Here is a 13697-nt window from a genome sequence, read left to right as displayed (position 1 = left end):
TCCAAAAGTCCGACCAGAGCGGGTGCCACCAAATGTGCGACTTACTCCTTCATAGCCGCCACCGGAAGTTCTCGCTGTCAAGTCTTCTGCCTGTATCCCCTACCCTTGTAGTTAGCTGTACATATAACCAATATGAAATCACCAAAACTAAATGGCCCAGCTCACTAGTGAAATTGTGGCGAGAGGTTTTTGTTGGGGAGGGGAAATGAGGCAGAAAGAGCATTAACTGAAGCTAAAGTTAGCTCTGTAGGAAAGTAAATGGAATATACAGCCATGTTGTCGCTCAGCTTTAAGAGAAATGAAAGGAAACTATGCATACCACATACCCGCCTTGCAGCTTTAAATTAGCTATGATGTGGTGTGACCTCCTGCAAGCACAGAAAATGTTGGCTGTGAATAGAATTTTAGAGAAATCATCAATACACTGATGCACCATTTTGATTCTGTAAGTAATCATAGTAAAGAGCAAACCAGATAACACATTTGAACTGAGACTTTATTTCCAGGCCTTGCAGTACTTGAGGAAACTCTGCAATCATCCAGCCCTGGTACTGACTACGCAACACCCAGAATTCCAGCATATTATAGAGCAGCTTGCTGCTCAAAATTCATCTCTTCATGACATTCAACATGCTCCTAAACTCTCTGCTTTAAAACAGGTATTGTTTGAAATTTAGCACACCATCCTTTCCTAGTCCTTGTGTTACTTTGTGCTTGGGGATAATTATTCGTCTAGACCAATTTGAAGTAGTTATATTAGTAGTCTTTAAGCAAGTTTTTAAATATCACAAATATGTGCAGATAGTTTTGAAAGATGTATATCAAAGAGCTGTTCACGATTTTCTCAAAAACTAGGGAGGGATTCCAGAGCTTCGGGCCAAGGTAACTGAAAATATGGCCACCAATGGTGAAAATATGGCCACCAATGGTGAAATTATTAAAATCAAGAATACTCAAAGGATCAGAATTAGAAGAGTGCAGATATTGTAATTACAGGGATGGGACGGAGAAGTTGTGGGTGGTGGGGGGGGGGGGGGGGGGGGGGACCTGGAGAGATTTGTAAACAAGGAAAATAATTTCAAAATCAAGGCATTACTTGACGAGCCAACGTAGGTCAACGGGCACAGCAATGATGGACAAATGGAACTTGATGGACACAGGCAGCATCGATTTGAATGACCCCGGATTCTTAGAGAACAAAAGAACATAGAAAAGTACAGCACAGGAACAGGCCCTCCAAGCCTGTGCTGATTATGATGCCCTAACTGTTATTAAAAAACATTTTTAATTTTAAAAACCTTCTGCCCTTACATGGTACATATCCCTCTATTTCCTTCCTGTTCATGTATCCATCCAGATGCCTCTCAAATGTTGCTAATGTGCCTGCTTCCACCACATTCTCTGGTCGCGCGTTCCAGGAACCCACCACTCTCTTGTGTGGAAAAAATTACTTCACACATCTTTCTTAAACTTTTCCCCTCTCACCTTGAACATGTGCCTCCTTATAATGGGCACTTCCACCCTTGGAAAAAGCCTCTGACTGTCCACCGTCTCTGCCCCTCATAATTTTGTAGACCTCCATCAGCCTCCGTCTTTCCAGTGAAAACAATCCTAGTTTATTCAACCTCTCCCTTATAGCCAACACCCTGGAGTTCAGGCAACATCCTGGTGAACCTTCTTTGCACTCTCTCCAAAGCTTCCACGTCCTTCTGATAATGTGGTGACCAGAACTGCACACAATAATCCAAATGGGGCCTGGCCAAGGTTTCATATAGCTGCAACATGATTTCCCAACTCTTGTACTCAATCCCCCGGCTGATGAATGCAAGAATGCCATATGCCTTCTTAATCACCTTGGCCAGCTGAGTTGCCACTTTTAGGGAACTGTGGACCTGCACACCTAGATCCTTCTGTATATGTTCCTAAGGGATCTGCCATTTACAGTATAATTCATACTTCGATTTGATCCTCCAAAATGCATCGCCTTGCATTTGTCTGGATTAAACTCCATCTGCCATTTCTGTGCACAAGTCTCCAATCTGTCTATATCATGATGTATCCTCTGACGACCCTCAGCACATTGTCAATCAGCAACTCCGCCAATCTTTGTGTCATCCACAAACTTATTAATCCGACCACCAACATTTTCCTCCAGATCATTTATATATGACACACAATAGAGGTCCCAACACTGGTCCCTGTGGAACACCACTAGCTACAGATGTCCATTCAGAAAAACACCTTTCCACGGCTACTCTGTCTTCCATAACCTAGCCAGTTCTGTATCCATCTAGCCAGCCCACCCTGAATCCCATGTGATTTTAGTTTTCGTACCGGTCTGCCATCTGAGACCATGTGAAACGCCTTACTAAAGTCCATATAAACTGCATTCCCAGCCCTTCCCTCATCAATTTTCTTTGTCACCTCTTCAAAAAACTCAAATCAAGTTGGTGAGACATATACCTTTCTCTCCACCATGGGACGAGGCAGGGATGTCCTCTGTCCCCCCTGCTGTTTGCACTCGCGATTGAGCTGTTGGCCATCGGGTTAAGACGTTTGGGGGTATGGAAAGGGATAGTGCGGTGGTGGGCTAGGGTATCCTTGTATGCCGATGTCTTGGGTTATACGTGTCGGAACCGAGTGTGTCAATAGGGGGAATACTGGAGCTGCTTCGGAAGTCTGGGTCTGTCTCTGCGTACAAATTAAATCTAGACAAGAGTGAATATTATGATATTATGTGGTGTCTCGGCCTGGGGTTGGGGGGCGGCCATTCTGTAGGGAAGGGACTCACTTTAGATACCTGTGGCTGCAGGTTGCTCGGGATTGTGGGGGGTGGGGGGGGGAACTCCGTTGGTACAACAGGGAAGGGGGGAGGGCTCCGCCGGTACAACATATCTGGTTTGGTGGGATGGGTGAAAGCTGATCTGGCAAGGTGGGATGTCACTGACCGGTCGGGTACAGGCAGTTAAAATGAACGCGTTGCCGCTATTTCCGTTTATTTTCCAATGCCTGCCGGTTTTCCTGCCAAAAGCATTTTTTAGAGAGATTTTATGGAAAGGATGATTACCTCGTTCATATAGGATGGGGAGGTGGCCAGAATTAGAAAGGGGCTATGACAGAGAGGAAGGCAGGCAGGGGTTTTGAGTCTTAGAACCTGATGTATTATTACTGGGCGGCAAATGTGGCGAAGGTACAGAGCTGGGTCAGAGGGTCAAAATGGAGGAGAGTTTGTGTAGGGGGGTGGGATTGAAGGCCCCTGGGAAATACTCAGGGAGTCCGGTAGTAATAGCTTTGTTGCGAATTTGGAGGCATTATCGCCAGCACTTGGGTTGGGGGCAGGGTGAAGGGAAATGCCAATTCGGGGAACCATAGATTTGAGCCAGGGAAATGGGATGGAAATTTTCGGAGATGGGAGGAGAAAGGAATTAGGACACTAAAATATTTGTTTCTTGGGGGTCGTTTTGCGGGATTGAAGGAGCTGGGAGCGAAGTAGGGGCTGGAGCAGGGGGAAATATTTAGGTACATGCAGGTTCGAGACTTTGCCAGAAAGGAGATGAAATGAAAAGAAAAATGGAAATCGTTTATTGTCACAAGTAGGCTTCAAATGAAGTTACTGTGAAAAGCCCCTAGTCGTCACATTCCGGCGCCTGTTCAGGGAGGCTGGTACAGTAATTGAACCATGCTGCTGGCCTGCCTTGGTCTGCTTTCAAAGCCAGCGATTTAGCCCAGATGCAGAGCTTCCCGGTGGTGCCGGCCTCCACTTTGCTGGAGGAGGTGCTGATGACAAGGGGACTGGAGAAGGGGGTAGTGTCGGCGGTTTACGTGGCTCTTTTGGAAGAGGAGAAGGCACTGCTGGATGGGATCAGAGCGAGGTGGGAGAAAGAGTTGGGAGAGGGTATGGAGGAGGGGTTCTGGTGTGAGGTGCTCCGGAGGGTGAACGCCTCCACCTCGTGCGCGAGGTTGGGGCTGACACAACTGAAGGTGGTATGTAGAGCACACCTCACATGGGATAGGACGAGCCGGCTCTTTGAGGGGGTAAATGTGTGTGTACGTTGCGGGGAGGGCCCCGCAAAGCACGTTCATATGTTTTGGCCCTGTCCAAAGCTGCAGGATTACTGGAAGGACGTTTTTGGGGTCATCTCTAAAGTGGTGCATGTGAAACTGGACCCGGGCCCTCGCGAGGCCATATTTGGGGTGTCGGACCAGCCAGGGTTGGAAACGGGTGCGGAGGCAGATGTTTTTGCCTTCGCCTTGTTGATCGCCCGAAGGCGGATCCTGTTGGAATGGAGATCAACCTCTCCACCCTGTGCCCTGTCGTGGCGGGGGGACCTGCTGGAATTCTTGATTCTTCAGAAGGTCAAATTTGAACGGAGGAGAAGGATGGAGGGGTTCTACAATTCATGGGCGTTATTCATTATGCACTTATGAGAATTGGATTACATCGAACATTAGGGGAGGGAGGTTGGGAGGGTTGGGGGGAGGGGGACTGTATGTGTTAATGGTGACTATGGGTGATTCCTCATTCCTTTTTGTTATTTGTTTATGTTAACATGCGGGCTGCTGTTTGGGAGTTTGGTGGGAGGATGGGATTATTGTTATTGATATGGGGATTGACATTGCATTCGTTACTGATTATTGTTTACTGATTATTCGTTACTGATTATTGGTGGGTGTAAATTTGGGAGAAAATGTGAAAAAGGAGGAAAATAAAAATATTTTTAAAGTTGGTGAGACATGACCTTCCCTGTACAAAACCATGTTGCCTGCCACAATCTAGTCCATTTTCCTCCAAATGTGCATACAGCGTAGAATGTGCAGGCCAGCCAGGCATGTGTTGCAATAGTTGAAGTAATGGATGAAAGTTTCTGCAGCAGATGAGCGGAGTTGGGGATGAAGTTGAAGGATGTAACAGAAGTGGGAATAGAAAGTGTCAGTGATGCTGCATAAAGATTTCATTCAGGTAGTACTATTGCATAATGCATTGGTGAAGCATTTACATATCATGTGGAACATGAGCAGTGGCATAGGACTTGTTGGGCCAAATGGTTTGTATTTCTGTTGTAATTTTTATATGGTTTTATCTCACATTTGTAAGCCTAACCAATGAACTGGACCAAAGGAGTTTATTTTATGATGAGTTTGAAAGACTGAAAGCTGTAGCTCGAGCTCCGTCTTCGGCATATTATAATGGCATTCTAATTTCTTCCCAATTTCGCCCCTTGAAATCATGCTCTTTTGAAATGACATTCTTTGAATAATAAAAAATATTCTCTAATTATTTTTTTAGTTGCTGCTTGACTGCGGACTTGGCAATAGTGGAGCCTCAGAAAATGGTACGGAGTCTGTTGTAGCTCAACACCGAGTTCTCATTTTCTGTCAGTTAAAGAGCATGTTGGATATTGTGGAACATGATTTGCTTAAACCTCAGCTGTCAAGTATTACTTACTTAAGATTGGATGGCAGCGTGCCTGCAGGCCAGAGACATTCCATTGTGGCAAGGTAAGTAAAATATCTAAGAACTGGTAGCTGCATTGTAATGATACTTAGCATTTGATAAAGTGCCACATCAAAGGCTATTGCAGAAACTAAAAGCTCATGGCGTAGGAGGTAACATATTAGCATGGTTTTAAGATTGGATGACTGGAAAAAAACAGTAGGCATTAATGGATCTTTTTCTGATTGCCATTCTGCAACAAGTAGAGTTCCGCAGGGGTCTCTGACCATTTATGTCAATGACTTGGATGAGGAGAGCAAAGACAGGGTAGCTAATTTTGCAGATGACACAAAGATAGAAAGTATGTTGTGAAGAGGACATAGGAGGCTGCAGATGGATATAGATAGATTGAGTGAGTGGGCAAAAATCTGGCAGATGGAGTATAATGTGGGAAAATGTGAAGTTGTTCACTTTGGCAGGAGGAATTTTAAAAAACCAACGTACTAATTAAATGGAGAATGGCTACAGAATTCAGGTGTGCAGAGATATCTGGGTGTTCTGGTGCATGAGTCACAAAATGTTAGTATTCAGGTACAAGTAATTAGAATGCTATTCTTTATTATGAGAGGAATTGAGAGAGGATGTTATGCTTCAGTTATATAGTAAGAAGTCTTACAATACCAGGTTAAAAGTCCAACCGGTTTGTTTCGAATCACTAGCTTTCGGAACACAGCTCCTTCATCAGGTGAAGGAGTTGTAAGACTTCTTACTGTGCCCATCCCAGTCCAATGCCGGCATCTCCACATCAGTTATATAGGGCATTGGTGAGACCACGTCTCCAATACAGTGTGCAGTTTTCCTTTTTTAACAAACGGTATAAATGCATTGGAGGCAGTTCAGAGGAGGTTTACTAGATTGATACCTGGAATGAGCAGGTTGTCTTATGAGGATAGGTTGGACAGGTTGGGCTTGTTTCCACTGAGTTTAGGAAAGTGAGTGGTCATTTGATTGAAATGTATAAAATGCTAAATGGTCTTGACAGGGTGGGCATAGAAAGGATGTTTCCTCGTGTGGATGAGTCCAGAACTAGGGAGCAAGGTTTTAAAATTGGGGGTTGCCCTTTTAGGACACATGAGAAGAATTTGTTACTCTGAGGGATGTCTGACTTTGGAATTCTGGCTCAAAAGGCAGTGGAGGTGTGTCATTGAATATTTTTGAGATAGAGACATAGATTTTTGTTTGTCAAGGGTGTCGAAGATCATCTGGGTAGATGGGAGTGTGGAATTAGGAACACAAACTGATCAGTCATGATCTTATTGAATGGCGGTGTGATCTCAAGGGGCCGAATGGCCTACTTCTATTTTGTTTGTATGGTTTCCTATGGCTCAGTGGTACAGTATGTTCTGCAATAGACCACTTGGACCTGACAATTCCAGTGTTTATCCCTGTATTTAGGATGGATCTGGCCATGGCAGCTTATTGTTTCAGCATCATACGCGGGAAAAGAGGAAGATCAGCAAGGATGCCCGCTTCAAACATGTGGCTCCTGTATGGAGAGTGAATGAGGAGGACCTGAACTATTCTCTCTAGTTGAAAAACATATTACTGGACTTCCGGGTGCGGCGATGACCAGCTAAGTCGCACGTTTCGGCAGCTCCCGGTGGAACGGACTTTTGGGCTCTTAATAAGAGCCCCAACGGCAATTTTAACGGCTAAAAGCACTGTGCGGTAAACCAGAAGGGAATCCCCCCTGGACACTGATGGAAAAAGGAGAGGAAAGTGGCCTGTTTGCGGTGGATCCTTTAGAGCAGCGGCAAGGAAGGCAAGCAAAAACCAAGATGGCGTCGGAAGGTGGCAGTTTAATATGGGGCCCTGAACAACACGAGTTCTTGAAGCGCTGCGTGGAAGAACTTAAAAAGGAGATGAAGAAGGAGCTGTTGGCCCCGATATTACAGGCGATTGAAGGGCTAAAGGATGAGCAAAAGACCCAGGAGCAGGAGCTTCGGGTCGTGAAGGCAAAGGCTGCCGAGAACGAGGACGATATACAGGCCTGGTGGTGAAGACGGAGATGCACGAGGCACACCATAAAAGGTGTGTGGAAAGGCTGGATGTGCTGGAGAATAATGCGAGGAGGAAGAATTTAAGGATTCTTGGTCTTCCCGAGGGTGCAGAGGGGGCGGACGTCGGGGCATATGTGAGCACGATGCTGCACTCGTTAATGGGATCGGAGGCCCCGACGGGTCCGTTGGAGGTGGAGGGAGCCTATCGAGTTATGGCGCGAAGACCGAGGGCTGGAGAAATTCCCCGAGCCATAGTGGTGAGATTTCTCCGATATAAGGACAGAGAGATGGTCCTCAGATGGGCAAAGAAAACTCGGAGCAGTAGGTGGGAGAACGCGGTGATCCGCGTATATCAGGATTGGAGTGCGGAGGTGGCGAGAAGGAGGGCGAGCTTCAATCGGGCCAAGGCGGTGCTTCATAAAAGGAAGGTCAAATTTCGAATGCTGCCGGCAAGACTGTGGGTCACACATCAAGGGAAACACCACTACTTTGAAACGGCGGATGAGGCATGGACGTTTATTGTCGAAGAGAAATTGGAATAAGTGGGTTATATTTTAAAAAAAGAACGTTCGAGACAAAGTGGTGGGGCGAATATGGGGGGCGAAGAGGGGGGAAAAAGGGGGGAGAGGAGAGATGAATTTTAAGTTGTTAATCCTGCGACCCGGTAACTTTTCTCTCTTCCCCTTGTTGTGGGGGAGGGAGGGAGGTGGAGGAGCTGGGGTCGTCGGCCATTGGGGGCAGGGCCAAAAGGGAAGCGCGGGCTTTGTTCCCGCGCTATGATAATTATGGCGGGAACAGGAAAGCAGGAAGGAGGGGGCGTCGCACAGTGCGAGCCGAGGTCACGGGGGAAGCCGAGGTCGGCCAGAGTTTGCTGACTTCTGGGAGCAACATGGGGGGTGCAATTACGCTAGTGGGGGATCTAGCGGGGGGGGGGGGGGGGTTTAACTGGGTTGCTGCTGCTGGGGAGAAGGGGGAGCTGGTATGGGGTGGGGTGGGCGGTGAGTGGGGGCGCCACCTGGGGGGGACACAGCTACGTGGGAACCGGGTGAGGAGCTGGTTTTAAAAAAAGGGGATGGCTAGTCGACAGGGGGGGGGGGCGGTAAAGAGCCCCCCAACCCGGCTGATCACGTGGAATGTGAGAGGGCTGAACTGGCCGATAAAGAGGGCACGGGTACTCGCACACCTAAAGAAACTTAAGGCAGATGTGGTTATGGTACAGGAGACGCATTTCAAACTGATAGACCAGGTCAGACTACGCAAAGGATGGGTGGGGCAGGTGTTTCATTCGGGGCTAGATGCGAAAAACAGGGGGGTGGCTATACTAGTGGGGAAGCGGGTAATGTTTGAGGCAAAGACCATAGTGGCGGATAGTGGGGGCAGATACGTGATGGTGAGTGGCAAATTACAGGGGGAGGCGGTGGTCTTAGTGAATGTATATGCCCCGAACTGGGATGATGCCAACTTTATGAGGCGCATGCTAGGATGTATCCCGGACCTAGAGGTGGGGAAGCTGGTAATGGGTGGAGATTTTAACACGGTGCTGGAACCAGGGCTGGACAGATCGAGGTCCAGGACCGGAAGGAGGCCGGCAGCAGCTAGGGTGCTTAAGGACTTTATGGAGCAGATGGGAGGAGTAGACCCCTGGAGATTTAGTAGACCTAGGAGTAAGGAGTTTTCGTTTTTCTCCTATGTCCACAAAGTTTATTCACGGATAGACTTTTTTGTTTTGGGAAGGGCGCTGATCCCGAAGGTGACGGGGACGGAGTATACGGCTATAGCTATTTCAGATCACGCTCCACATTGGGTGGACTTGGAGATAGGGGAGGAAAAAGAACAGCGTCCACCCTGGAGAATGGACATGGGACTATTGGCGGACGAGGGGGTGTGCTTAAGGGTGAGGGGGTGTATTGAAAGGTATTTGGAACTCAATGATAATGGGGAGGTCCAGATGGGAATGGTCTGGGAGGCGCTGAAGGCAGTAGTTAGAGGGGAGCTGATATCAATCAGGGCACATAAAGGAAAGCAGGAGGGTAGGGAACGGGAGCGGTTGCTGAAAGAACTTCTGAGGGTGGACAGGCAATATGCGGAGGCACCGGAAGAGGGACTATACAGGGAAAGGCAAAGGCTACATGTAGAATTTGATTTGCTGACTACGGGCAATGCAGAGGCACAGTGGAGGAAGGCACAGGGTGTACAGTACGAATATGGGGAGAAGGCGAGCAGGTTGCTGGCCCACCAACTGAGGAAAAGGGGAGCAGCGAGGGAGATAGGGGGAGTGAGGGATGAGGAGGGAGAGATGGAGCGGGGAGCGGAGAGAGTGAATGGAGTGTTCAAGGCATTCTATGAAAGATTTATATGAAGCTCAGCCCCCGAATGGGAAGGAGAGAATGATGTGTTTCCTGGACCAGCTGGAATTTCCTAAGGTGGAGGAGCAGGAGAGGGTGGGACTGGGAGCACAGATTGAAACGGAGGAAGTAGTGAAAGGAATTAGGAGCATGCAGGCGGGGAAGGCCCCGGGACCAGACGGATTCCCAGTTGAATTTTATAGGAAATATGTGGACTTGCTGGCCCCGCTACTGATGAGAACCTTTAATGAGGCGAGGGAAAGGGGGCAGCTGCCCCCGACTATGTCCGAGGCAACGATATCGCTCCTCCTAAAGAAGGAAAAAGACCCGCTGCAATGCGGGTCCTATAGGCCTATTTCCCTCCTGAACGTGGACGCTAAGATTCTGGCCAAAGTAATGGCAATGAGGATAGAGGATTGTGTCCCGGGGGTGGTCCATGAGGACCAAACTGGGTTTGTGAAGGGGAGACGGCTGAATACGAATATACGGAGGCTGCTAGGGGTAATGATGATGCCCCCACCAGAGGGGGAAGCGGAGATAGTGGTGGCGATGGATGCCGAGAAAGCATTTGATAGAGTGGAGTGGGATTATTTGTGGGAGGTGCTGAGGAGAATCGGCTTTGGAGATGGGTATATTAGATGGGTACAGCTGCTGTATAGGGCCCCGATGGCAAGCGTAGTCACGAATGGACGGGGGTCTGAATATTTTCGGCTCCATTGAGGGACAAGGCAGGGATGTCCTGTCCCCATTATTGTTTGCACTGGCGATTGAGCCCCTGGCAATAGCATTGAGGGGTTCCAGGAAGTGGAGGGGAGTATTCAGGGGAGGAGAAGAACACCGGGTATCTCTGTATGCGGACGATTTGTTGTTATATGTGGCGGACCCGACGGAGGGGATGCCAGAGATAATGCGGATACTTGGGGAGTTTGGAGTTTTTTCAGGGTATAAATTGAACATGGGGAAAAGTGAGTTGTTTGTGGTGCATCCAGGGGAGCAGAGCAGAGAAATAGAGGACTTACCGTTGAGGAAGGTAACAAGGGGCTTTCGGTACTTGGGGATCCAGATAGCCAAGAATTGGGGTACATTGCATAGGCTAAATTTAACGCGGTTGGTGGAGCAGATGGAGGAGGACTTTAATAGATGGGACATGGTGTCCCTGTCACTGGCAGGGGGGTGCAGGCGGTTAAAATGGTGGTCCTCCCGAGATTCCTTTTTGTATTTCAGTGCCTCCCAGTGGTGGTCATGAAGGCTTATTTTAAAAGAATTGAGAAGAGTATTATGAGTTTTGTGTGGGCCGGGAAGACCCCGAGAGTGAGGAGGGGATTTTTGCAGCATAGTAGGGATAGGGGGGGGCTGGCACTACGAGCCTAAGTGAGTACTACTGGGCCGCCAATATCTCAATGGTGTGTAAGTGGATGGGAGAAGAGGAGGGAGCGGCGTGGAAGAGATTGGAGAGGGCGTCCTGCAGGGGGACTAGCCTACAAGCTATGGTGACGGCGCCGTTGCCGTTCTCACCGAAGAAATACACCACAAGCCCGGTGGTGGTGGCTACACTGAAAATTTGGGGGCAGTGGAGACGGCATAGGGGAAAGACGGGAGCCTCGGTGCGGTCCCCGATAAGAAATAACCATAGGTTTGTTCCGGGGAGAATAGATGGAGGATTTGGAGCATGGCAAAGAGTAGGGGTAACACAATTGAGAGATCTGTTCGTAGATGGGACGTTTGCGAGTCTGGGAGCGCTGATGGAAAAATATGGGTTGCCCCAAGGGAATACATTTCGGTATATGCAACTGAGGGCTTTTGCGAGGCAACAGGTGAGGGAATTCCCGCAGCTCCCGATGCAGGAGGTGCAGGATAGAGTGATCTCAGAGACATGGGTGGGGGGCGGTAAGGTGTCAGACATATATAGGGAAATGAGGGACGAGGGGGAGATCATGGTAGATGAGCTGAAAGGGAAATGGGAAGAAGAGCTGGGGGAGGAGATTGAGGAGGGGCTGTGGGCTGTTGCCCTAAGTAGGGTAAACTCATCGTCCTCGTGTGCCAGGCTAAGCCTGATACAATTTAAGGTGTTACACAGGGCGCATATGACTGGAGCACGGCACAGTAAATTTTTTGGAGTAGAGGATAGGTGTGCGAGATGCTCGAGAAGCCCAGCGAATCATACCCACATGTTCTGGTCATGCCCGGCACTACAGGGGTTTTGGGTGGGGGTGGCAAAGGTGCTTTCGAAGGTGGTGGGGGTCCAGGTCGAACCAAGCTGGGGGCTGGCTATATTTGGGGTTGCAGAAGAGCCGGGAGTGCAGGAGGCGAAAGAGGCTGATGTTTTGGCCTTTGCGTCCCTAGTAGCCCGGCGCAGGATATTGTTAATGTGGAAGGAAGCCAAGCCCCCGGGTGTGGAGACCTGGATAAATGACATGGCAGGGTTTATAAAGTTGGAACGGATTAAGTTCGTTCTAAGGGGGTCGGCTCAAGGGTTCACCAGGCGGTGGCAACCGTTCGTCGAATACCTCACAGAAAGATAGAGGGAATGGAAAAGAAGAAGACAGCAGCAGCAACCCGGGGGGGGGGGGGGAGGAATCAGAAGGACTCTCAGGGATGTTATTGTATCTGCATAGGTATTTGGTATATGTAATTGTATGTTGGATTGTATTTTTGGAGAGTATTTATCGTGGACAAGGCAGTTGCCATTTAGTTTTGTTTTTGATTTTGTTCAAATATTATTTATTTATTTGTTTAAAACTGGCCATTGTTATTTATATTGTTTTATTGATGTATAAAGGAAACACTATGTGCTGTTATGTTTGGCCAAAAAATCTTGAATAAAATATATCTTTAAAAAAAAAAGAAAGACATATTACTGTTCAGCTTCATGCATAAAGAATGGCTACTTGCCATACCAAAGGCCTGCTACAGCATGTTGCAAACATCACCTTCAGGAGAAGGGGGAAGATGACTGAGCAATAGTGCAGAGAAACCAATAGCTTCTAGTTTACTATTAGCATGTAGCAATCTTATAGAATTGAGTTATCTGGGATGACCCCCAAATACCTCTGAACTACATCGCTTGTTCTCTTGTTGCATACTGCGGGTAATGGGGAAAAAATGTGTTTATTTCATGCTGGAGATTACATGTGTTTCATACCTTGCACGTCTGACCTCCTTCACTGGTAGAAAATCAGTACACCATGACTCTGCCTAAAACGATAAAATTCAACCTAACTTGTCGGTATTGGGATTACACAGATGCAAATATACATTAGGATACTGACAGACAAATATTTATAAAATACTAAAGATTGAGCAAGTCTGAGAACTTTCAATAGAGTACAAAAAACACTCTTATTTGGATAAAGTCTTTCATGACCTCAATCTCTCAGTGTGCTTCACAGCCAATTAAGTACTTTTTAATTCATTTATGGGATGTGGGCATCGCTGGTTAGGCCAGCATTTATTGCCCATCCCTAATTGACCTTGAGAAGGTGGTGGTGAGCTGCATTCTTGAACCACCACAGTCCCTGGGATGTAGGTACACCCACCAGTGCTGCTAGGGAAGGAGTTCCAGGGTTTTGACCCAGCAATGGTGAAAGAACAGCGATATATTTCCAAGTCAGGATAATGAGTGATTTGGAGGGGGAACCTCCAGGTGGTGGTGTTCCCAGATATCTGCTGCCCTTGTCCTTCTAGATAAGTTTGGAAGGTGCTGCCTAAGGAACCTTGGTGAATTCCTGAAGTGCATCTTGTAGATGGTATACACTGCTGCTACCGGTTCGTCAGTGGTGGAGGGGTTGAATGTTTGTGGAAGGGGTAGCAATCAAATGGGCTGCTTTGTCCTGGATGGTGTCAAGCATCTTGATTTGG

General features: G+C 47.8%; 1 protein-coding gene across 2 annotated transcripts in view; it reads left to right on the top strand.

The window, feature by feature from the left end:
- btaf1 (BTAF1 RNA polymerase II, B-TFIID transcription factor-associated) overlaps positions 1–13697 on the top strand; it is a 232324-nt gene that overhangs the window by 213098 nt on the left and 5529 nt on the right. For both annotated transcript variants that reach the window (XM_072479095.1, XM_072479094.1), the window contains exons 34-35: positions 507–659; positions 5288–5499. In XM_072479095.1, coding sequence (XP_072335196.1) covers positions 507–659; positions 5288–5499 — 365 coding nt within the window. The remainder of the gene's footprint in view (positions 1–506; positions 660–5287; positions 5500–13697) is intronic.

The sequence above is a fragment of the Scyliorhinus torazame genome, chromosome 16 (genome assembly GCF_047496885.1).
Source record: "Scyliorhinus torazame isolate Kashiwa2021f chromosome 16, sScyTor2.1, whole genome shotgun sequence".
In the NCBI taxonomy this organism is placed as follows: domain Eukaryota; kingdom Metazoa; phylum Chordata; class Chondrichthyes; order Carcharhiniformes; family Scyliorhinidae; genus Scyliorhinus; species Scyliorhinus torazame.
This window is presented reverse-complemented; position numbering and strand designations above follow the sequence as displayed.